Source organism: Ambystoma mexicanum, chromosome 9, assembly GCF_040938575.1.
Source record: "Ambystoma mexicanum isolate Mex_15411 chromosome 9, UKY_AmexF1_1, whole genome shotgun sequence".
In the NCBI taxonomy this organism is placed as follows: Eukaryota; Metazoa; Chordata; class Amphibia; order Caudata; family Ambystomatidae; genus Ambystoma; species Ambystoma mexicanum.
In genome coordinates, this window is record NC_090931.1 from 1,000,787,668 (window position 1) to 1,000,812,180 (window position 24,513).

At 45.8% G+C, this 24,513-nt stretch overlaps 1 protein-coding gene across 5 annotated transcripts in view; it reads left to right on the top strand.

Moving 5' to 3' along the window:
- SCRN3 (secernin 3) overlaps positions 1–24,513 on the top strand; it is a 933,307-nt gene that overhangs the window by 768,074 nt on the left and 140,720 nt on the right. For all 5 annotated transcript variants that reach the window (XM_069616243.1, XM_069616246.1, XM_069616247.1 and 2 more), the window contains one exon: positions 17,630–17,810. In XM_069616243.1, coding sequence (XP_069472344.1) covers positions 17,630–17,810 — 181 coding nt within the window. The remainder of the gene's footprint in view (positions 1–17,629; positions 17,811–24,513) is intronic.

Below are 24,513 nucleotides of genomic sequence, written 5' to 3' on the forward strand. Positions count from 1 at the left end.
CCAAGAAGAGAGTCCACATTCAAGCCTGTGTCTCTGCGGCATCTAACAGCTCGGCCGAACTCTTTAAAATTTGTAAGGAGCTGGCCAACCCTGCTGCAGTCTCTACCCCTCCCCTTGCCTCTCAGGCTCTTTGCAATGCCCTGGCCTCACACTTTATCTCAGAAACCCAGGACATCCTGTCCACACTCTCCTCCACCCCCTCTCCCCTCTCCGTCGGTACTCACTGACCCTCCTCCAGCCACCCCCCCACCCTCCTTCTCTTCCTTTCCTCTCTTCTCCCCTGATGAGGTCACTAGACAAGTCCGATCTATGAAAGCCTCGACAAAACAGGTTCATCCCTGTTCCTCTAAAACTCTCAAGGACCACATTGATACCCTCGCTCCGGCCCTTGCCGACTTCTGCAACCACTCCTTTGCCTCAGGATCCTTCCCCTCCCCTCTTAAGCACTCTCTTGTGCATCCTCTCCTCAAGAAACGCACAGCGGATCCCTCTTGTCCGGCCAACTATCGCCCAATTTCCATTACCCCCTTCTTAGGCAAACTCCTTGAAAAGCTGGCCATCTCTCAGCTAAACCTTCATTCTGATTCTGTTGGCTCTCTCCATGACCATCAGTCTGGCTTCAGATCTGGCAGAAGCACAGCAACTGCTCTCCTGAACATCCGTGAAGATCTGCTTTCCAACCTTGACTCTAGCATTCCCTCTGTTCTCATCCTACTTGATCTCTCCTCTGCCTTCGACACAGTCAACCATACCATCCTGCTCAACCGTCTCCGGGATAACTTGGGCATCACCGATCGGGCTCTGGCCTGGCTGACCTCTTTCCTCTCTGATCGACCCTGCCAGGTCCAACTTGGGTCCTTCCTATCATCTGTCTTCCTCTCCACCTGTGGTGTTCCCCAGGGGTCTAACCTCTTGCCCTGCTTTTCAACCAATACCTGGCAACTCTCGCCCGCTGTATTGCCATTTTCTGCTCAAACTTCCAGTGCTACGCAGACAACACTCAACTCATTTTCAGGCTGCCCTCGGCCACCTCCTCCACCTCTCTCATCACTGATTGCCTAACTGCCATCCAAGATTGGTGTGCCACCAACGATCTTTGTCTTAATGCCAGCAAGACAGAGATCCTCCTCATTGGCACACCATCACCTTCCTTTCCCCACACTCTCTGGCCCTCCTCCTATCCCTACCTGCGAGGCCAAGAACCTTGGTGTCACCTTTGATTCCACACTCTCCTTCTTTGCCCACATCGCTGATGTATCAAAAAAAGTCAAACCTCCTACTGCACCTCCTCAGAGGTATTCTTCCTTTCCTTTCATTCCCCCAGAAGCTCACTGTCTCCCAAGGTCTGGTTCTCTCTAAGCTGGACTATTGCAACAGCCTTTTTCTTAATCTACTCTCCGCCCTTTACAACTTATCCAGAACAGGACTGTGAGACTTGTCCTTGGCCTCAAGCCCTGGGATCGTATCTCTCCAGCTCTGAAATCTCTCCATTGGCTCCCAGTGGATGCAAGGATTAAATTCAAAATCCTCTGCATTATCCACAAGGCTTTCTGGGGCCTGGGTCCAACATACCTTCAGCTATCCCTCCGCAAATACCTCCCATCTCGAGCACTCCGCTCCTCTACCTCTAACTCCCTCAGGGTCAGTCGTTTCTCAAAGAAACAAGCTGGGGGTAGATCTCTGTCTTCGGCTGGGGCCTCCCTCTGGAACAGCCTCCCTGCCACTCTAAAACTTGAGGAGAACCATCTCCGGTTCCGGAAGCACCTCAAAACCTTCCTCTTTGCTTCTGCCTTCTCATCCCCTTTCCCCTGTTGATTCTACTCTCCCTCGGCACCATGCACCTGGCCACCTTCTGTCCTTTGGGCCCAGGTACCTGCTCATCTTGCCAACCTCACGCACTGCCTCCGGGCCACCCCCTGCACTGGGGTCTTAATCTGTACCCATACAGCCCTCCCCTTTTCTTCCTGCACTTTCAGACCTACACGGCCTGCTGCCATAAACCCAGCACTTGCCACTTGCTGGCTGCACTCCCATTGTTTGTTGACTTTTTATTTATTATTATTTTTGTTTTTTTTCCTTCTCACTCCGCACTCTCCTTTTGTTCCCCCTTCCATGCACTTCTCCCCCTTCTCCCTCTACCCTGCACTTGCACGTTCTCAATGTCACTGGACCTAGTAAGATCGTTGTTTTTGTTCTCCCCTGTTCCCTTTCCCTGCCTGGTTGCGCTCTGAAACACTTATGTATGAGCGCGATAGAAATAAAATATCAATCAATCCCCATTTCTGTCTGACCCCGTCCCAAGCTGCCCTAAAAGTGCCCGACTCATTGTTCACCAGAGCCATCAACTTATCCATCAAGAACATATTTTTTCAATTCATTCATCCAATCATTTCTCTTTGGAATTGTTGGACTTTTCCACTTTTGGGCCAGGGCTACACTCCCTGGCCGCAGCATTGTCTCCCACATTCGGGGGTACCTATACGTCTCAGAATCTCTCGGCGGTATTCCCAATAACATTGTCATCGGGTCGTGCGGGAGTGATTCCCCCAAGACCTCCTTCATCCACCCCCTTAGGTTCTCCCAATATGCCTGTACCCGTGGACAGAGCCACCACATATGTCCTCTCGAGCCAATCTGGCTGCATCCCCGCAGGCACCGTGGAGATGCCCCTGCAAACATCTTAGATATCTTAAGCAGGTCTCTATGCCATCCCTGAAGTACCTTGAAATTATGTTCCATGTCGGCGGTAAAGAGGTTCCCATGGAATGCTATCTTATATACCTTGCCCCAGACGACCTCTGTGAGTTCCTTCCCCCGCCAGCTCGTTCCAATATCGTTGAAACCCGTGCCTATCTTTTTTTTCCCGCTGATATTCATGACTTTATTCAATTTGGACACTATCCCATTACGGGAGCTGGCTAGGTCCAGTACCTTCTCAAACCGGGTTAACGATCTCTTGAATTTCCCTCCCCATTTCTGGTTGTTCAGGAGCCCCTTCAACCGGAGATATTCAAATACTGTGACCCTACCAGTCCCCAAGACTTCTAACACTGCCTCGTACGTTTGGAATTCTCCCTCCTGGAACAGCTGTCACACCCTTTCCAGTTCTCTCTCAGACCATTAATGTGCGTTGCAGAAACCCCTATCTCACAGTATTACTATGGGACCCTAGAGTGAAACCATTGGGGAGGGCCATGTTGATAAGTTCACTGATTGCGTGTCTCCCATCCACAGGGCCAGCAGTACTCCTAGGGTGGGGTGCTTGAGAATTCTGCCCGGTATATTTTTACGGGGTGCCCACAAGAGATCCCGCACCTTGAACGGGTGGGCGTCCATGTCCTCTAGGTAGGTCCACTACGTACCCATTTTGTCTCTCCTATGTTCCAGTAATACCCTAAACTGGGCTGCTTTGTAGTATAGTCAGAGGTCTAGGCGGCCGAAGCCCCCCTCCTCCTTGGGGAGGTAAAAGTGTATAATTTGGTCCTTGGGGTCTTGCCTTGCCAAATACATTTTTGCACTACTTTCTGGAGTTCTTTAAAGGTGGATTCTAGTACCATTGTGGGGAGGGCTGTAAATAGGTATAATAGTCTCGGCAGGACATTCATCTTTATCGCTGTCATACAGCCATACCATGATTGGATCATTCTATCCCACCGGTTCAAATCCATTTTAATGATGGACAGCAATGGATCATAGTTAGCTGTTGCCAGAGACGTTAGGTGTCCGGTCGCATGTACTCCTAGATATTGGATAGCCACTTTTTTGACCCAAACCCCCAAGAAGTTGCCCACAGGGTCCAGTACCGGGTCCGTTGCTCACAGTGGCATCAGCATAGATTTGGATGTTAACTTTTAAACCTGAAAAAGCTCCAAAAGTATCGATTACTGAGAGCAGAACCAGGAATGTCCAGGGGAGGTCCACAAGGTATCCCGGGATGTCATCCGCAAATAGTGAAAGCTTGAATTCAACCTGACCCCTTTGAATCCCCTATATACTTGGGTGGTTCCTCGCGGCTATCGCCAGAGGTTCCATCGTGAGAGTGTGTTAGGGAGAATTTGCAAAAATGTGCTAATTCCCTTCACGTTAGAGACCCCCAGCAACTTTGCTGGATTTTGAGGACTTTAATTTTTTACCTGGAGAGAGTGTGACCCTTTTTCCCACTCTCTCGTGTGTTTTGAAATGTGTTTTGCTCTTGTGTTTCCTTTGGTGATGGAGTCTAACCAACTACATAGGCATCATCTTTTCAGTTGTGTCACAAAGCACCCTCAGTGCAGTGACACAGGGAAACCTTTTCAGGATTTCCCAAGGTTTAAATACCTTCTCTGGGATAAACTACTATTTCCCAGGGTAAGTAAAGTGAAATTGACTTTACTAGTCTCTTTAAAATCCTAGACCCAGCACACCCTATCTTACAATAGAGTGCTGGAGGGGTTACTTAGTATCCCCTGTGTCTAGATACTCATGTAGCAGCAAATACTACCCTTTCCTCTGGAAATGGCTGGTGGCAGTGGTTTTACAACGAACTACCATGATTTTTCCCGACCGCGAACACCGGTAGCGTTAAATCGCGGGAGCCATGTTTTTCAAGATGGCATCTCTGCCCCCTTTGTTTAAACAGGTCCCAGTCTTTTATCGCCATTTCTTTGGGGAAAGGTCCTTCTAGAGTTTTGCTGTGCATGCCAAACAAGGTTTGGTTCCTTTGTTCATTCGCCTTTGGCAGGCTTCAGGACTGAAGACCGCCTCTGGCGCCCAAGTGTCTAGGGTGGGCAGGAAGTGAGGGAGGTGCCCGAAACTCCCTGTGCTTAGTCTCCTAGGAGACCCAGATGCACTCTGGTATGATTGGCTGGCTGATTGTCCGGCAAGGACAGTCACCCTGCTGGGTGAGTGACAGCTAGGCTGGAATGAATGGGAGAGAACTGAATAAAAGGCAAGTCTCTTGGCTTGGAAGGCAGAGTCGACCACTGGAACGAAAGAACTGAAGACGAGCTTGAAGAGGACGGCTGCTGCAACTCCTGGACCGTTGGTTTGCCTGGTGAAGCCCTGCTGCAGTTCCGAATCGCCAAGTTCACCTCGACAGAGAAGCCCCTTCAAGGATAACATCTCCCTTTGAGTTGGTGGGACCAATCAACTCGACAGTAAGCCACCTGGACACCTTATCTCGGAGCTGGTTGAATTTCCTCAGAGTGCTGCAGGAAACCGTATAACCAGGGAGAGGGGCCCCAGTTTGTGTGCTTTACTACAGCTACCGGAATTGAAGATTTGCCAAGTGCCAGCTTTTTGACCAGTTTCAGTGCAGTGCAGGAGTCCCCCGACGTCCTCCCTCTTGTCCCCACGACTGAGGCGCAGGAACAGCGAGATGTGCAGGAACTGCCAGGAACAGAAGTCTTCAGCTGCATCTTTTTCTTCATTTGTAAGGTACTGTGAAACGAGACTGAGAGTACTTACCTCTCGCGGTGAAAGTGCTTGAAACTTTTGCAACTCGCAGGCCTAATCAGCTTGTGACCCAACATATAATTCTTCTTTTTGCAAGCTACTTCTGAGAACTTCTACAGAGACTTTACCGTTTACTTACCAGAACCATTTTATCCTATCCAAGACTTTAGCCCATTGACTTTGGCCTAGCCTATTGAATTGAATTGACTCTTCTGGTGAACTCAAAGTATCTGCACTGTCTAAGAATAATTGGAATTCTTTTATGTTCTGAACCTATTCCTTTTTGCTCCTCCTTCAAAGTATTCTGAATGCCATTTTGCTCCTCCTTCAAAGTAGTCTGAATGCCTCAGAAACTTAAAGAGTACAGTACTGAAGTATATTTGTGTATAATATTAACTGCCTCCTTCTAGTGAATGTTTTATAACTGACTGTTGAATAAATTATTAAGTGTTTAACCAAGAAACCTTGAGAGTAAGAGTCTTTGATTGTAGACCTCTGTGTAACATAATTACTGCTCACATTCCCTTCTTTTTTTTTTTTTAAATTTTATTTGTGTTTGACTCTCTTAGCAAGTAAGAGAGACTTTACAAAGAAGATATAATAAAAAAAAGGGCATTACAGCAAATGCCTACAAACGTGAAGACTTACAATGCATAGACCTAAAAAGACATCATACAAGTAAAAGTTTAAAAGCCATTAATTCCTATAACATAATGAAAAACACATAAAAAACAAAAGAATACACCATGGGGATATCTATACGCTCAAATGTACATACATCCTCAAATTCATACTAATTTACAAGGGGGAAGAGAGTTAAAATAAGTGATTCAAGAGATATTCATGTAACAGTCTTTTTCCAATTCTCTTGCAATCACTTTACATAATTTCGTTACAGCATATATCAACGGCTTATGGTTACCTCGCATCATTCTGTCCCAAAGAAAAGGTAGGCAGTCAATAAAATTAATGTTTACAAATTCCATCAATAATAACGATCTTTGATTCCTAAAATGGGGACAATTTAAAACCAGATGTTTTAATGTTTCAGTGGGTTCGGTACACATGGGAAATCTGCAGTGCGGACTGGAGGCATACAGCTTGTGACCGATCCATTTTACAACTCTTTCTTTAGTATGAAACAAATTGAGTTTGAACCAGAGATACGTCCTCCGCGTGGAGTCACAAGGAAAAAGCACAATGTAGTCGTGTCTAGGGATACGTTTACGTGCAAATAATTGGTATTCCTTGTAAAGATAGTAAGATCCCATTTTATCAAGGGTTGTGCACCAATCAAGTTCAAAAAGTTTTTTTTTAGCATAGCCCGGTCTATGATAGACATCGTCCACGGTAATGTTAGCCGTCTTGAGTATACCAGCGAGTGGTAAGTAAATTGCAGCACGATAGTTAGCTGGATCATAGTTAGCTGTTGCCAGAGCCGTTAGGTGTCCGGTCGCATGTACTCCTAGATATTGGATAGCCACTTTTTTGACCCAAACCCCCAAGAAGTTGCCCACAGGGTCCAGTACCGGGTCCGTTGCTCACAGTGGCATCAGCATAGATTTGGATGTTAACTTTTAAACCTGAAAAAGCTCCAAAAGTATCGATTACTGAGAGCAGAACCAGGAATGTCCAGGGGAGGTCCACAAGGTATCCCGGGATGTCATCCGCAAATAGTGAAAGCTTGAATTCAACCTGACCCCTTTGAGTCCCCTATATACTTGGGTGGTTCCTCGCGGCTATCGCCAGAGGTTCCATCGTGAGAGTGTGTTAGGGAGAATTTGCAAAAATGTGCTAATTCCCTTCATGTTAGAGACCCCCAGCAACTTTGCTGGATTTTGAGGACTTTAATTTTTTACCTGGAGAGAGTGTGACCCTTTTTCCCACTCTCTCGTGTGTTTTGAAATGTGTTTTGCTCTTGTGTTTCCTTTGGTGATGGAGTCTAACCAACTACATAGGCATCATCTTTTCAGTTGTGTCACAAAGCACCCTCAGTGCAGTGACACAGGGAAACCTTTTCAGGATTTCCCAAGGTTTAAATACCTTCTCTGGGATAAACTACTATTTCCCAGGGTAAGTAAAGTGAAATTGACTTTACTAGTCTCTTTAAAATCCTAGACCCAGCACACCCTATCTTACAATAGAGTGCTGGAGGGGTTACTTAGTATCCCCTGTGTCTAGATACTCATGTAGCAGCAAATACTACCCTTTCCTCTGGAAATGGCTGGTGGCAGTGGTTTTACAACGAACTACCATGATTTTTCCCGACCGCGAACACCGGTAGCGTTAAATCGCGGGAGCCATGTTTTTCAAGATGGCATCTCTGCCCCCATTTTCTCGTGTGCTCCCCAAATTCCATTTTCTGTAGGAGAACCGCCATTGTTACATGTCCGGTTGAAGCCTTCTATAAGGCTGTAGTTTTTTGCCTTTTGTCGGTGTCTTTATTTTACAGGTATTTACACGTGTGTAAGCCCCAATTAGGTTCTGCCCACAGAATGCCAAACTCTGCTCCCTGACAGCCATATACTTCCATTCCATTCTGTCAAAGGCTTTCTCCGGGTCGAGGGAAAGCAGGCTAGCATTGATATCCGACTCCTGCGCATAGTGTATCAGGTCAGTGGTCTTCCAGATATTATCCGACCCCTGTCACCCCTTAATGAAACCGACCAGGTCTCCGTGGAGCAAGGTGGGCATGATCCCCTCCATCCTCCTACCGAGTACCTTCGCCAAGATTTTGACATCTGTGTTTAAAAGAGATATTGGACGGTAGGCGGAGCAGTCTGTTGGGTCTTTACCCTCCTTTGGCAGTACCACTATAATGGCCCCCCATCATCGTTTCGGCAGATTGTCCCCTTCGAGAACCGCATTAAAGACCTTGGCTAGGTGTGAGTCTAGGGTGGAGCGATATAGCTTGTAAAACTTCACAGAGAACCCGTCTCCCCTGGCGTCGTACCCCCCTTCATTTCCTTTATTACCTGTACAGCCCATCTATTTTATAGTCCTGGAAGCACAATCAACAAAAAGACAAGCTGCTTATTACATTGGAAAAGAGTTTAAGAATCTTGCTTATAAACAAGAAATGTCATCATAGATCTAATGTATGCACTAACTGTGAAATCGATCCTGTGGCTGAAATATCCAAGAGCTCCTTGTCAAATTTGGATTGCGCAGGGCACCTGGAAAATAGTCCGGCTTTGTCACAACACAGCCCATGTTCAGCAAGCAAGACCCTGTCTCTGCATAATCACACATTGTAACATTGATTTCCTTTTAGCTACCAGAGGCCCCTTTTCTTTGTGTTTCCTCTTTTTAGTTTGGGCTATTAGGTGGTGCTTAAGCCAAAACTATTGCAATAGAGGATATGGGAGAAATGGCATATGAGGAGGGACACAATGCTTGTGGGTGTTGTTTGGGCATTCAATTGAAAAAACGCTTGGACTGTTTCTATGAATTCATGAATCTCAGACCGGCTAATTTAAGGAGCATATCCAGTCAACAATCGTCTAACACTACAGCTTATTCGCTGTGATCAAAACCAACAGGAACTATCAACAAGAGAGATCCTCCTACCCCCCCCCCCAACCCTCCAACTAGGGAGCCTACTACCAAAACATCTTGAATTGGACCACGGGGGAGGTGAATTTACGCTTATGAATAATAAACTATATGAGACCATAAATTTGCACCCTAACTTTAGCTGGTGCACAAATCATGGTACACTGAAAGCTTTACTCAGGAGGAAACTTGAACAACGGGACTGGTGTAACAATTACATGCGTGTATCGACTTTGCAATCGTACAAATACGTTTCAAATGTCACCCAGTTACCTAAAAACTCAGTCCTATCTTCGACAGTGTCCTAGCCCGGCTGTGTGCAGCCTCATACTTAGATTGTGCACACATCAACTCCCCCTTATGGTGTCCAGGGGTACCTATCTTAAGATCCCACTAACCAGAGAATATGCCAGATATGCAAACTTCCAGGAATGATAGAGACAGCTAAACACGTCTTCACGGAATGTAAACCTCTGGGTCCAATGTATATGAAGATGTTGGCTAGATACGTCTATAGCTATGACTCAATAAAAAGTGAGGTGTTTTGGAACTATTGCCTAAACTCTGAATCTGAAAGTCTGCATATATAACTTTGTATTTGGTGTGGCGTAACATAGTAAAACATCTATAGCCAAATACTGAGATCCTTCCTTAGTAAGGCTCTTTGGTTAAAAGATTAACTGTACACGAAAGTCAGGCTGTTGATTTAATTTCATGTCCTACACTGTGTATCTGTTGAGACAACTTCCTTAAGCTTGAGCACCTTAGAGTTGAAATAAGTTTTTACTCGTTTGAACATGACAATTTCTAACGTTGCATTTTTTATGCTTTTAAAATTGCCTTAAATTTCTGTAAATTGTTTTTTTTAAAAAACTTTTATTAGATTTAAAACTGAAGTAGTTTTATTAACTTAAACATCTACTCTCATGTTCAAATTGGAAATGTGTCATATCTACTGTAGAACGACTGTTAGATAGGTAAGACGACGAATTGTATCTTTTAATAGTATTTTATAGAAAGTATTCATCTTATCATACAACTACATCTGAAGTAGAACTACCCACAACAGTCATGAAACACTGCAACCACAAACATGCTGCAATGCAAGAAGGAAAAGGAAACCAGAATGGAAAACAAAACAAGAAATACGAATGAAACTTCGACCCCGTTGAACAACAGGAACTGCCTACCAGAATTCACAACACCTCAAAATCACAATCAACCACCTCTAAACGAACTAAAGATGCGGAAAAGACATCATACACCTCCCGCTACCCCTCCATCTACAATACTAATGCACCTGAAAACAACCCACAACAAAAGATCCAAACAATACTAGCAGAACCCACCAGATTATCAAACCACTCACCAAAATGCTCAGAACTCAGAACTATGTAAAACGTATTTGTAAAGACGCATAAGAACCAGAGCTAAGCTAGAATCCCTGACCATACACACCCCTTCCATAACCAGGGATTGGAAAAAGGACCACACATACAACAACAAAAACCACTACAACAAATCAGAACAGAGAAATCCATTGAGCGACTTAATGGAACTCCTCAAGGACGGGACAGGATTCAACCGCACACCCAGCATGAAAACAGGCTCATCTAAGAGAGAGCCGAAGATACTCAAATACGATCTATCGCAAAGCACAACATAGAAACATACAACCGCTTAAGCAAAGGCAGAACACATGCGCTCTTTCTCACAGAAACATGGCTGGCACCTACAAAGTAATTGCCCACAAAGCCATACCGACAATTTCAAACTCATACGCTATACAGAGAAAATAGAAGAGGAATCGCTCCAGTGCGCAAAAATAACATCTGCTCAACACCCCTGCCCTCAACCGACATAGAAGACTGCAAATCGCTCCTAGTCAATCTCAAGCTCAATGACCAATCCAACCTACTGTTCCTTCTGATCAATAGACCGCCCACATACGACCGTAACTTCACCACAAATATTAGTGATGCCATACCAACCTCTCTACAAAGCATGACAACCTATTGGTCTGTGGTACTTCAACATTTGGTTCGAAAGAGAAAATTAAACCACTACTGGAAGCTCTACACTTCACACAAATAGTAAACAGTCCTACCCATAGAGTGGGGCACACTTTAGATGCAATGTTGTAGAGATGGACTCTCAACCACTGCCCCACCGGTACCAGTCATATGGAGCAACCATCATATGATCCTGTTCACCATCAAAATCTCAAGCTGCAATATGACCACAAACATAAAGCTATCGTTGACAAACAAAAATAACTGGAAAAAAGTGGGGCCTCATCACGAGTTGGGCGGTAGCCCTTAAATGCGGCGGTAACGCTATTACCGCTGCATTTAAGGGTCTGCCCAATCTCGACACTGGCAGCATTTACCCCCAGCTAAAAGCTGGGGGTAAATGCGCTGGAAAATTGACTATTTTTGGTGCGATTACCACGCAGTAATATCACCGGCGGTAACTGCGCAGAAATTTCCCCACTGGGTCCTATGGACCTAATGGGGAATGGGGAATAACCATTAGCCGCCAACCCTTGATCCGGCGCTATTATTGCTGGACCGGTTGGCGGTAACGCTATTAGCCCGGGCGGTATACTGGCGCTAATACCGCTGCGATACCCACCAACTTGTGATGAGGCCCTTGACCTGGAAACCCTAACAGATATATTGGAATTTACCAAACCCGACACCTCCCAGCTAAATAGAAAGACACTGGACAGATTCAGTGTAAGAGAAGCTCTATACATGGATCCCAGATACGCTAGATCAATTGGCACCTCTAAAACTCTTCAAACACACTCAAAGAAAATCACAGAGAGAATGGTTCATGGAAGAACCAATGGAGCTGAAAAAAACAAACCGTAAACTGGAAAAACGATGGAGATAACTCTACAACCAATTGGACAAAACCAACTACCAATGACATATACGAATATACAAATCGGTCCTGAAAGCCAAAAAAGCATACTACACCGAAAGCGTCCAATTGGCAACTAACACACAAAAACAAATGTTCAGCATCATCAAGGAAATAAAAATGACGTCTTGCAACAACGGCATCATACTATTGCAATCCCTATATAACAATATCACAACCCATCTAAGAGCAAAACTAGAAGCAATACAACGGACCATCGATGCAGGCGGAAGGACCACAATCACCCTTCCAGAAACCAGAACTCCATCAACCACCATAACACTCTGTCGATTGGAACCCATAAGTGAGGAAAGTTTCGACAAATTAATAAGACACCAACACCGCCGGATCTCCCAGTGACTGAAGGCGCCTGGTCCCAACATGATACAAAATAAACTCAATAAAAGGACGCACCCCAGTAGGGAATGCAACCAGGAGATAGATTGCAAGCTGAACAAAGTTTATATCAATAAAGATGTGCACGCAAAGAACTCTGCTGCCCTAAGAGCGCTCTGCCCAACAATACACGGGCAGGGCAGCACATTATGAACCAAAAAATCATCATGAGTGATGTAACGACATATAGTACAATATAACTGTTTCGGTTGGTTGGCCCACACGGCGCAGTAAGGAGTGTAGGTGATGTCAGGCTACAATTGGTTGCTGTGGCTGGTGCGGTCAGTTGGCACATGGGTCAGCTGGGCTCATCTTCACATGGTGAAGTTCAGGCTTAGTTCACAACATGTCACAATCCTAACTAATCTAAACTACACAATGACCATTGACATGCAAAGAATAATGTTAGACATGAAACCATTACTTAGATGGAGGTGGCTATAAAAAGTGGACCAATGTATGCACATTCTAACCCATGCCTTTGTGGGGGCAAGGGTACCTTTGGCCCTTCTCACAGGTGCCTTATCTACAGGGTTTGATCTGTGATTTATTCTCCCTGGTGCCTCACGATTCAAACGAAATGGATGGATGGATGGATGTTAGTTTAGAGGAGGATATACGATCACACGGGATTAGGTATATGGTGGGAAATTTCGGGTGATTTGGGGAGAGGGATCTTCCAGCAGTTACGTTCAAAGAGAGTGGAGAATGCAGGCAAAGGGCCTGTAATCTGTAACTTCTAAAGGTGGAGGTCAAGGTGGCACAGGCAGGTTTGTGGAGACGGATGAGCATGCATCCCATGGTTTACTCGGTTCACGTGCAGGGCAATGAGCTCAGAGGAAGAGAGAACACTACTGAATATTTGCAACAATACATGGCCAAGCGCTTCCGTGAGAAATGGGTGGATGTGAAGCTGCCAGGAGGTGAAGGGGGAGGATGGGATTTCTGTGCAGGGCACTGGACAGAGCGAGAGATGGCTTTTGAGAAATCATGACAGGGCCTAGAAAAATATGCTGTTTTAGGATGGCACAAAATGGAGTCTGTACGTCTCATCAAATGGCTTTGTTTACCATCGTTTTTGTGATTACGTTGAGGCCAAATTATTAGAACAGACAAACCAACGTGGGGACGTCTCCCGCCATTTGGGTAAACGCAAGATCCATTTCACGTGGGAATGTCAGGGGTGGGGGGCGGAAAACACCTTTTCTCCCTTACATGGCCCATGCCAACCTGGTATCTTCAAAAAACTTCTCAACTACAAAACACCAGCATTATGCCTCAGACTACTAATGAATCGATCCCTAAACACAGGAATAGTACAAACATCATACAAATCAGCATACATCAAATCCCCCCACCCCCGCCTCCTAAATGATGAGACGGAAATACAGAAGACCCTACTAACTACATATGTATATCAAATCTATCATGCCAGGCAAAAACCCTAGAGAACCACGTCTACAAAGAACTACTCAATCAAGTAGCAAGCAACGGAATACTTGACCAATCCCAAGTCGACGTCAGACCCATGTGAGGATTTGAATCAGCACCATATGGGACAAACAAATAATAAACTCAGACAACAGCACCCAATCGGTTCTCATACACCTAGACATATCATCCGCCTTTGACACAATCGGACACACAACGCTAACAAAGAGACCGGAGCATTGCAGCATTAAATGCTGAGCACTACAATGGCTGAAATCTTTCCTCACCAACCGAAAGAACACACCTTCTGCCATTTACATCAAACACTAAAATTATCACATGTGGTGAACTACAAGGATCAAGCACCTTCCCGCTTCTCTTCAACATCTACATGACCCCGCTAATGAAACTCTTTCAAACCCATGGACCGAAAGCCTACAATGATGCAGAAGACGCCCAACTCATCTTCAAGATAACGTCTGACTGAGACCCTGACAACAACCTCAACAAATGCCTCACCGGCAACCACCTGAATGATAAAAAACAACCTCAAGGTACATCCAACCAAAACCGGAATAATGATCTAACCTCTGCTAGATAATACAGCGCAGGCATACCTAGCCTGGCCACCGAGCATGGGAACCCAACCGGAGACATTGACCTTGATAAAAGAAATCTGGGAATTCTCATGGACAATGCCCTCTCTTTGGAACTACAAGTCCACGCAATAGGAAAAAAAATGTTCATGTGATTAATAAGGTGGAACCTCCCCTCCCTCAATTTCTCACACAGAACCCTTGTGATCATCTCCTTAGTATTATCAAGAATAGAATATGCAAATAGACTCCATCTCGGAATTCCAGAACCCCTTAAAATAAAACTACAACACATCCAAATTACTGCAGCATGACACCTCCCAAGACTAAATGGAAGAGACCACATCACACCGGCCCTGAGAAGTCTACACTGGCTGCCAGCAAAGAAACGTGTTAACGTCAAAGCCCTCTGCATTGCCCATAAATCACCATATGGACAAGGGGCCGAATTCCTCCAAGGTAAAATCACCCGTTACCAGCCAGCGAGAGACTTGAGATCGAGCAACAACCTCCAAATAGAAATAAGACACTACGAGAAAAGAAAATTCAGAGGAACCGCCTTCTCCTTCCTATCTGATAGCGAAACTATGGAACTTGATATTGAAGGAAATAAGAACGAAAGAAGACCACCCAACATTCAGAAAACTACTAAAAACATGGCTTTCAACTCACTGAGATAAACAGACGCATGCCCCTACAAACCATACTTCTGGAGCAAAGCAAACATGGGACAATACAGAATGGAAATCCGACAATAAAACTACTCCACACCCAGAGATCATCAGAAGCCAACTAACCAAGCCCTCCTTCCCTTTCCACAACCCACAATCTCTCACGTACTACACATGTCCAGAGGGCTACTGAAACAACCCACCAAAATAATAAAACCACACCCCTCTCTCTAACCCTGCTTCAAACCCAACATCTGCAGACAACAAACTCAGACACTGGACGCCACCCTTCAGGGCACAACATCCCCATGCACATCATAAAGCACACCAAAAAAGCTCATGCGCACAGACAAAGGTTTCTCCAGGTTCTGCATTCATCAACAGATGAGCACAACCTCTGTTCTATCCCTCACTAACCGATCACACCCACTTTTCTTACAGGACCACATGAGCCCCTGGAGACCACACATTTATTCTTTTACAAAGTCTGCTAACTTTCATTTATTTGCACTAAAAGCTATGAAACCTTTTTTTCTCTGCTTCTAATGTTTGGCTGTTAGTGCAGGCTTTCGAGTCTCCCGCATTGATGCAGGGAATTCATCCCTGGCTATCCTCCCTAAGATATTACTCCCCTGAAGAACTGTCCATGATGCTGCAACCAGACTGGTGGCTGAGGCTAGAAGGTTTGAGCATGTTACGCCCATATTGCCACATCTCCACTGGTAGCAGTACAATTTCAAGTAGCCCGTCAGCCCCATATGGTTGTGCTTTGCCAGAATTCAAAGTTGCTTTGCTAATAAACTGACCTTTTTGGGGGGCACTAGAGGGTGAGCTACTCTGGTCCTCTTCATTGAAACAATGTTTTCTGTTGGAATACCCTTCCATTTGTTTGCCAGGCTTGACTGAATGTTCCCGCGTCTTTGAATGCTTAGTTTTGGGCCCACGTCTTCTATGAGCAGGCGTTGTGCATGAATTCCAACTTGGTGTGATGCTTTTCTATGAATTACAATTGTTCCGGAGTTATTATTTTTGTGATTTGTATTGTTGGATTTATTGATGCAAGTTATGTATTTTCATATTGTACAGGCGTCAGTGTTCTTTGATGACTCGGTAATGCTTCTTATAAAATAATAAATAAGAAAAACATCAGAAAGTCAAAGATTCCAGACTAAAAGGAACTCGGTATTGATGTGACTGTGTCAGCACATCAGAAGGAAATACTTAAAATATGACTTTTTCAGGTTAAAATGTTTATTAAGTATCACAATGGCGGGTTGGTATTTCTATAGTCATGTAAGCACTGATGGTTTTAGGTTTTTCTTGTCTGTAGAGTTTTGCCAATGCCACTAGGATGATGCCTCAGTAGTCTGATCCCAGATGTGACTGCTGAGCAGCTAGCTACCGGTCCCATTGTATTGGCCTCTGGTTAATACAGCACAATCCACTGAGGCCTGCTGAAGTCCATAGCCCACAAAATGTGTCCACCAAAGTGTGTCTGGCACTGCTGCTCCTGGTGCCCAGCCTGCCCCCGCCCCTTCAGTCCACCATATTGTCCCATGCCCTTCCCTCCAGTCTAGTCTGCGCTCAGACCGCATAAGGCTCATTGAATCAACTTAGTCCTTTTGGACATTCAGACAAACAGGGAAAGCCCAGAGAGTGTGTACGGCACAAACCCTGATCCAAATGAAGGGCAGCCCTCAAGCAGATTAACACTTCTACATCCTGATTTAATTAAGTACCCAGGAGGTAGAGTGTGAACTGTGCTGGCCACTCTCACAGGACTCTCAAGAGACCCTAATCTTAATTGTTTAAAAAGTTCCTCTTGTCTTCCAAGGGTGAGGTGAGGGGGGTGCATTGAGGTAACAAGAGACAGCAGCTCAGTGGGCAGCAGGACACAGTACCTGGTGTAATTAAAGGAGACTTGATAATGGTGGAGGCACTTCTACCATTCCCAGAGGGCTAGAGTAGCTGATTTAGTTTGACCAGACTTGCAGAACCCCATGAATCAGGACACCAAAAGGAATCCTTCCACCTCTTTACTTACACACGTAAAAATGAAGCTGTCATTGTGTCTATTTCCGTATATATGCATTGTGGTGCTTTGACCAGACAATCCCAGGCTCCACTATTCCTGTTAGAATGTGTCACCCATTGGCTCTAATGGAAGCCAAAACTTAATTTCCATTTTTCAAAGTCACTCCTACAGCTTTTCATGTAACAATCTCCCAATATCTGAAAAGAATGATCTTTGTACATTACTATTCAAGGCACTTCAATTTCTCCCAAAACCATTTTGTCTTCCTTGGATTTAAGCAATTCACCCTTGTTGGGATAATGTTATTGGCATTAGGGTCAATAAGCTGGGACCAAAACCCATCCAACGATCATAACACCCTGTTCGTACATTGCGTAAGATTCTGGAAGCATACCTCTTAGTCCTGTTAGCATCTAGAGTGGCGCTAGCTCTTCCATTTATCTAGGAGAATTCACTTTTCCAAGTAGTGCTGAGTTGAAATGCTCGTTAGATCTTTAATGCAAATACAAATTTGAAAAGTTAAAAAAATGACAAATAATCTAGTAGAAACAGCAAGAAATAGACTGTTATGTTTTGTTTTGTAGGTCTATTTTTAAGCCATTCATATTTGTGCCAGATATTGTGCAGCTACTTAAAACTACATCACCAACATTTGGTCCTGATGATCCAGTCAAAAAAACACCTCGATTTCAAACCAAGCCTGATCGAAGACATGAACTCTATATTCAACATGAGATTGTCATGGATATAATGGACACATCTCAGGTACTGAACATGGTCATAATTATGGAAAATTAGATTGCTTTAAAATGCGGATGGTGTGTATTTATTTAAGGAAGTTCTTTTGTAAGGTGTGTTAGGTAGGTGAGAAGGTTCAATCACCCAGACAGATCAAAATATCTTTTTAAACACTTTTATTAAAGGTACAAGGTGACAGGTTGGCCAACTGATACTAATAATAATACTCTAACCTTCTAGTATATTTTATGAGTCCCTCTCCCCAAATCCCTTCTGTTTTTAGTCTCAAGGAAATGTACTCCCTTCACAGCCCTTCTAGCCACAACCTTCATCTCACATTCCAGCAGCAAGTTCTCAAACCCTTCTCTATTGTTCACTGTTGCAGGTTTTAGAATGGTTCCAATGTCCTTCTTATGCTCTTCTTTCTGGGTCTCCTACTTTCCCATCAAAGCCCAGTCTAACACTTAGCATTCCTTACTTGTTCTTCTCGTGCCCTCTCTCACCTCCGTTTTGTTCTCTGGCTTGCTTTCAGTGCCTCTGCGTTTTAGTGCGCTTGCATCTCTTTGGGGGCTTCTTTGAAGAGTAGGAGATACAGCTGGATCAAACTGGACAATCCTCTTCCTGCCATACAGTTGCCTGGACTTCTTCCGCCTCTAGCAATTGAGTAGACCTTACTTTCTCCTGACCTCCATGCCACATGCTCGTATCTCCTCCCACCATCGGTCCAATCCATTCCGTTCAGGGTCTTCCCATTTCTCCCTGCCTTGGGCCAAACGTGCAAATTCAAACCTTTCTATTCTTATCTACAGCCTGCCCAGCTGCATGTACCTTCTCCACCTGGGTAACTGTTAGCACAGAATTCATATTTTGGAGATTTTAAGACCTCTAATCATTTAGATTTTTCCCCCTTTTTTGGGATCACTTACCTATTTCTGTTGGCCCGAGAACGTCTACTTAAGTCTCCCTGCTATTGCAGCCCTTTCTACAATTTTGGACTATACAGTCCTGGGTTCCCCATAAGGCTCCTTCCCCCATGGGGTGCTCCCAGAGAACCCAGTTTTTGCACTACAGTGATCCTACATTCGTTTTTGGAAGAAGGCTGGTGCCAGCTCTACTTTAGTTTTAGCTTCACCAGGGGTACAATTAATTGTACTGCATTAGTAGTCAAATGTACTTTTTTGGTAGCCTTGGTGTACCAATGTATTTTTTTAAAGCCCTGCTCTCGTCTATTTTGTGTTCGAGGCTTTCTTTGTCTAGGGAACCATGGTTGTTCTGCCCACATGGGCTCTTTCGGAGCCCACATGGCAGCCTCCATATTGGTTTTTACTGATTTCAACCAGTATAAGCCCCTGGGCTGTTGCTTTCATATTCAATGAGGGGTGACCTGGGCTGAGTGGTAGTTCTAGAAACCAACCAAAATTGTTGGCTACCTGCCCTCTTTTTCCCTAGCCCCCTCTTGCGACTGGTGAGCAGTATTCAGCCAGCCCCTGTGTAGTGATACCTAATGGGGAAACCTTGCCATTTCTCTGACTTGTTGCTGGATTTTTGTGGAGGATTTGCCACCATTGCTGCATTTGTGGGCCCTCATTGGGCCATACTGGCTGGATGCAGTGGTCTGGGAATATGGCTGGTTGAGATTTTCTGATGCTAGAAGTCCAACCCAGGCTTCCCCCATCCTCCTGCTGACTCCACTGTGTTGAGGCGGGCTTTCGGAACTTGGACCGTCTCCAGGCCAATTTACGCCTAGTGCCTACTGTTTCTCAACAGGGTGTACGGCCTCGGGGCTGGTTGCTTCTGTTGCCTGAAAAGAGGTAGGAAACCACTACCCCACCCTATCTGATCCTTGAGCTGGCCTAGGTCACCTCTACCATACTATCTACTGTGAGACCCTTTTCTGTGGCTCTGCCACCCTCCTTTGTCCATCTTTTATTCCTGCATTCCCTAGTCTTCCTCGTTGGTATTTTCAGTACTTGCTTGAGGAGCTTCTTTGTGGGGCAGCTGTTTGTTCTTCATTTCCATGGCGCGGGTCGTTGTTGGTTACAGGGTCCAAGTCCCGGGGAGCCGGTCCTGTAAAACGCACCTTCAAATGAAGCCCTTACCAGCTCGTTTTCTTTCTGAAACCAGTGTTGCAAGTACTTACCTCTGGGTCCTGGAGTGGGCATTTGTTCTCGATACTCCTCCCTCAGGGGTCCCTCTGGCCCGTTGTAAAGACTTTTCGTAAGTGGGGTTTTCCTGCATTTCCCATTGGTTAACATTGGGGGCCTCCCTGCTGTTCAGCAACTCCTCCTGGGGCTCCTGTTTTTTTAACCAGCCTTGATCTCTTCATTGGTGTCTGCACGGTCTTTCCTGGGGTTGTTTGCCGCCAAATCCGCAATGGGGTAGAACTGGAATGTACCTTCATTTTACCAATACACATGAATGTCCTACTGGCTTTGTCCTGTGTAATCCTATGGCACATTCCACTCAACTTGGAACTCTCCTAAATTGACTTACCTGACCCTGAACATGCTTCCTGTACTCATCTGTAGTTTGGTGAGTTCTAGGACAAAAACTGTATTTTAGCACTTAACTGTGATTTCTAATACATTTTTAAAGTCATGCTTCCCACTGCTGTGAATGTGAATCCTTACTTGCATTGTGCCTATTTCTAATAACACTATTTTACCCTGGAATGTATTGCAATGGTAACTCGAACAATAAAATATATCCTGTGTTTTTTAGGCCTTTAGCTCTGTTTTTATGTGCATTTGTATTTTGTTTTCAAATACTATACTCTAGAGCAGGGGTCTGCAACCTCCTGCTCTCCAGATGATTTGGACTACAGCTCCGATTTTCTCAAGCCAGCATAATTAATAGCAAGTTATCATAGAAACTGTAGTCCAAAACATCAGTAGAGCTTACGGTTGCAGACTCTAGAGGGAAGAACTAATGTGGATTGTTTGAACTGGCCTTAGGGGACTGCATGATACGTTTCCTGTGTGTTAAAATGTCTAATTTTCTTTTTTTGTTTCTTGTGTGTCTACCACCAGGTAGTAGACCCACAATATAAATTAAGAATGGAGTGTGTCTTGTAGGACAGTGTGCTAAATGTTGTTCAGGCAGTAGGGATTTTTAACTATGTTTAGGATGTTTAACAAAGTCAGTGACATGACCATGTCGAGAGAGGATGCAGACCCCTCTCACCCTGTTGTGGGAGGCCTAACAGGGTGGAAGCGAAACCAGTCTTACCCCAGAGGGGGAATTTAGCAGTTTAGAGGGACCCAGTTCTTGTCCCTCTAAGTACCTATGTGTACCTGGGTTGTACCACTGAATCACCACATACCTTTTCATAAAGATGCTGTCTAGTTTCTTTTTTTTTTAATTGAAGACCCCAAAGTACAACCATGATCTGGCCGGACCGCCGGCAACATGTCAGCCCACCAAAGCCTCCAGCTAGACCACTTCAGACACAAGATCTGCACAAAGATTGTGGGAAGAGAGAAACGCTATATGGAACAGACTTTACACAGCCACAGAGAATGCAGTGGGGCTCCAGCTGATGCCAGCACATGTTGCAAGCAAGCATCTGTGGCAAGACTGGTCACCACAGACTGCTTCAAACATGCCACGGAGCGGCTCTCCAGCTTGAAATCCAGAAATACACAATCATTTAGTTTGGCCACGGCATGGCTCCCTGACATGAACATGTACATTTTTCAATGCAGGACGCCATCACGCTGGCACAGCAGACCATTTTATGCCGTATGACATCCGCACCCCTCCTGGGGAAGAGGGCCAGTGGAAGGAGGGAGGAGGATAAAGATGGAGCCATGAAGCAGCAAGGTATGGGATGTTCAGGTGATGTTACAGGGGGAGGCAGCAGACCAAGACACCAGAAGTAGGAAGGATGGTGGACTGGAGTGTGAAGGAGATTTACAGAGAAGGGGAGGTATTTGTTGGTGAGGGCAAGTGGTTGTGACTCTGTGTTTGCATGGTGGGTGGGACAGAGTGTTTTTGAAATAGTGGAGGGTGAGTAGAATGTGGATTGAGAGAGTGAAAGGAGAGTGTGAGTAGAGGTGGAGTAGTAGTGGAGAGGGCAATGTGGGAGTGGAGAGGGCAGAGTAATACATGAGTGGAGAGAGCAAGAGGGCAGCATAATAACAGAGTGGCGAGGGCAGCTTAAGTAGCAGAGGGGAGAATAGTAGCGGAGTGCAGAGGGGAGGGTAGTAGTGGAGAGAGGAGAGAAGCAAGAGAGAAAGTAGAAAGGATTACCATTGGAGGGTGGACGTAGGTCAGCGAGAGAGAGACCCATTGGAGGAACAGAGAAGGAAGATGTAGGATGAGAGAGAAGGTGGGTGGAGTTGGAAGGAGGAGAGTAACAGGAGGAGCTTGGAGGATAGCTCTGGAGCAACAAGTTTGTGTTAGAAGCAAGACAACGCAAAGCAGCACAGGTTCTAATCCCCGTCCCACACTTGCAGACTGGCATGCAGTATTAAGCGTGCTATAAAAGGTTAATTCCTTAGGAAGCATTGGGAAAGGAATATCAGGGTTTGAATGGAAGGTGATGGATTGGGGCTCGAGTGTCTGGAAGGAACAACACCTTAGAAGTAACCCTCAGCTAGTTTAGCACTCACACAGGAAGTCCTTGAGGAAGGTTAGATGAGAAGGCGGGTGCCTTTAGACCCTCATGGATAGCCAGTCAGAAACTAGTTATCAGGAGTAAACAAGCAGTGTACCATAACGTGGGGAATGGGAAACCTGGGTTATCGATGGTCTAATTGTTAGTAGATGAGAGTGAAGGATGGCCCTTGGAGCCCCTTTCCCCCATTCAAGAATATTAATGGAAACCCTTGCATGTTGACTCCAAGACCTTTATTTACAGGGACAGACCCTGTGGCCACACCGCCACTAAGCCCCACTCTCCAACCGTTTCTAGCACCTGGAATGCTGACCGCGTAGCAACGCGAGCCGGCATTCCAGAGTGCATTATGACACTTCTCCCCCTTAGCACATACCACATTAGGCACAATAGAATGAAAATAACTTGGAACAACAGAAAACATATGTGCATCAGTTAACTGTAATAACACACAAATTGAGACGATGGTGAAAAAGGAATAATGGGTAAAACAAGAATGCACGTGACAAGCCCCAACGCACACTGCAGCAATAACACCATACACGCTGTGGCCATGAACCCACACGCACACTAACTACACACGTGTTACTCACTACCACCCTTCCACATATAATCTTTCATTCTGACAAGAGGCACATGCACCCTCAGCTGACGCCCACCCTCACCACCACACGTGGGGACAAAAACGTGCTCCTCCCCTTAGGGATGAACCTGGGGTTTATCACACAAACACGATCACCTATCTTGACCTTAATGGGTCTTTTTCCACTTTGATATGCCCTCACACGATCCTGGTGTGCACGCACCCTTTGCAACACCTCTGACATGTTCACCTCCACCAAGAGCAGCCGTCCTCAACGTTGACCCAGCCTTCCTACCCCTCATGAGCTCAAACAGTGATTTGCCCGTAAACACCAAGGCGCCTGCCTGTATGCCGTCAAAGCCTCTGAAACCACCTGCCAACACAACCCATTGGCATTGGCCAGCTGAATACCCCCGTTCACAAAACTATTAATTTGAATGGATTGTGTCCTCCAACGTATTGTTACGCTCACCTGGTCTCTGCGGGGGTGTTGGGGCACGGTTGGAGCCCTCCCTCGACTTGGCTCCCCTGTATCGGCTCCCCCCCCCCAGCTGCTGCGTAGTATGCTGTTCTGGATGCTGGTATTGCCCCTGGGAGAAGAGGAAAGGCAATGAGGATGGCGCAGAGGTGTTACGAATTCCCTCGCCCCTTTCAACCAAAACGGAGTGCGCAAGAGCCTTCCCATTCAAGCTCACCTGTTTTTTGTAATGCTGGGCTCTCCATCCTGCTTCCTTCAGCAGGGATGCATAGAATGGGCCCAGTTGCTTCAGTGGCCCGTGAAGTGGCGATCCAGACCGGCTGTGACCAATCCACTTGGAGGGTAAGTCTTTGGTTATGGTTATTGCTCGTTTTTATAATAATGTCTTTAGCAATGAGTCTTGACTTGATGGTAAGTAATAATGATTTCTTGCAATGTCTCTGCTCTTCCCTATAGGTGTGAAGATAATTGATCGGAAGCGTGGAGCGGATCCTGGGATTCCCCTGAGGATGATGAACTCTCAAGGTCAACAGGTAAACTGGCCGTTATAATGGAAGTCAAGACTCAGGTATGATGCGGCCAAGAGTTTGTTATTATGAGGTTTCTAACCTGTTGTGTTCTTTTCCCCTTGTCGGAGCGGTCCGACGGCGTGGAGCAGAGTCCCGATGCTTGAAGACGGTTCAGCGGCTCCGGAGGAAGATACTGTGTTGAAGCGGAGAAGAAGCGGAGGCTCCCGCGTCGCTGAAAGTCCGAATTCAGGTGAGAAAAGGCCCCAACTTAGATGGAGTGCAGGTGGGTGCGCGCACAGCGATGGAGCGGCTGGAATCAGGTAGGAGCACCTCAGCGATGGAGCGGCTGGGATCAGGCAGGTGCGCTTTCAGCGATAGAGCGGCTGGGATCGGGTAGGTGTGCCTTCAGCGACGGAGCGGCTGGGATCGGGTAGGTGTGCCTTCAGCGATGGAGCGGCTGGGACCAGGTAGGTGCGCTTTCAGCGATGGAGCAGCTGGGATCAGGTAGGTGCACCTTCAGCGATGGAGCGGCTGGGATCAGG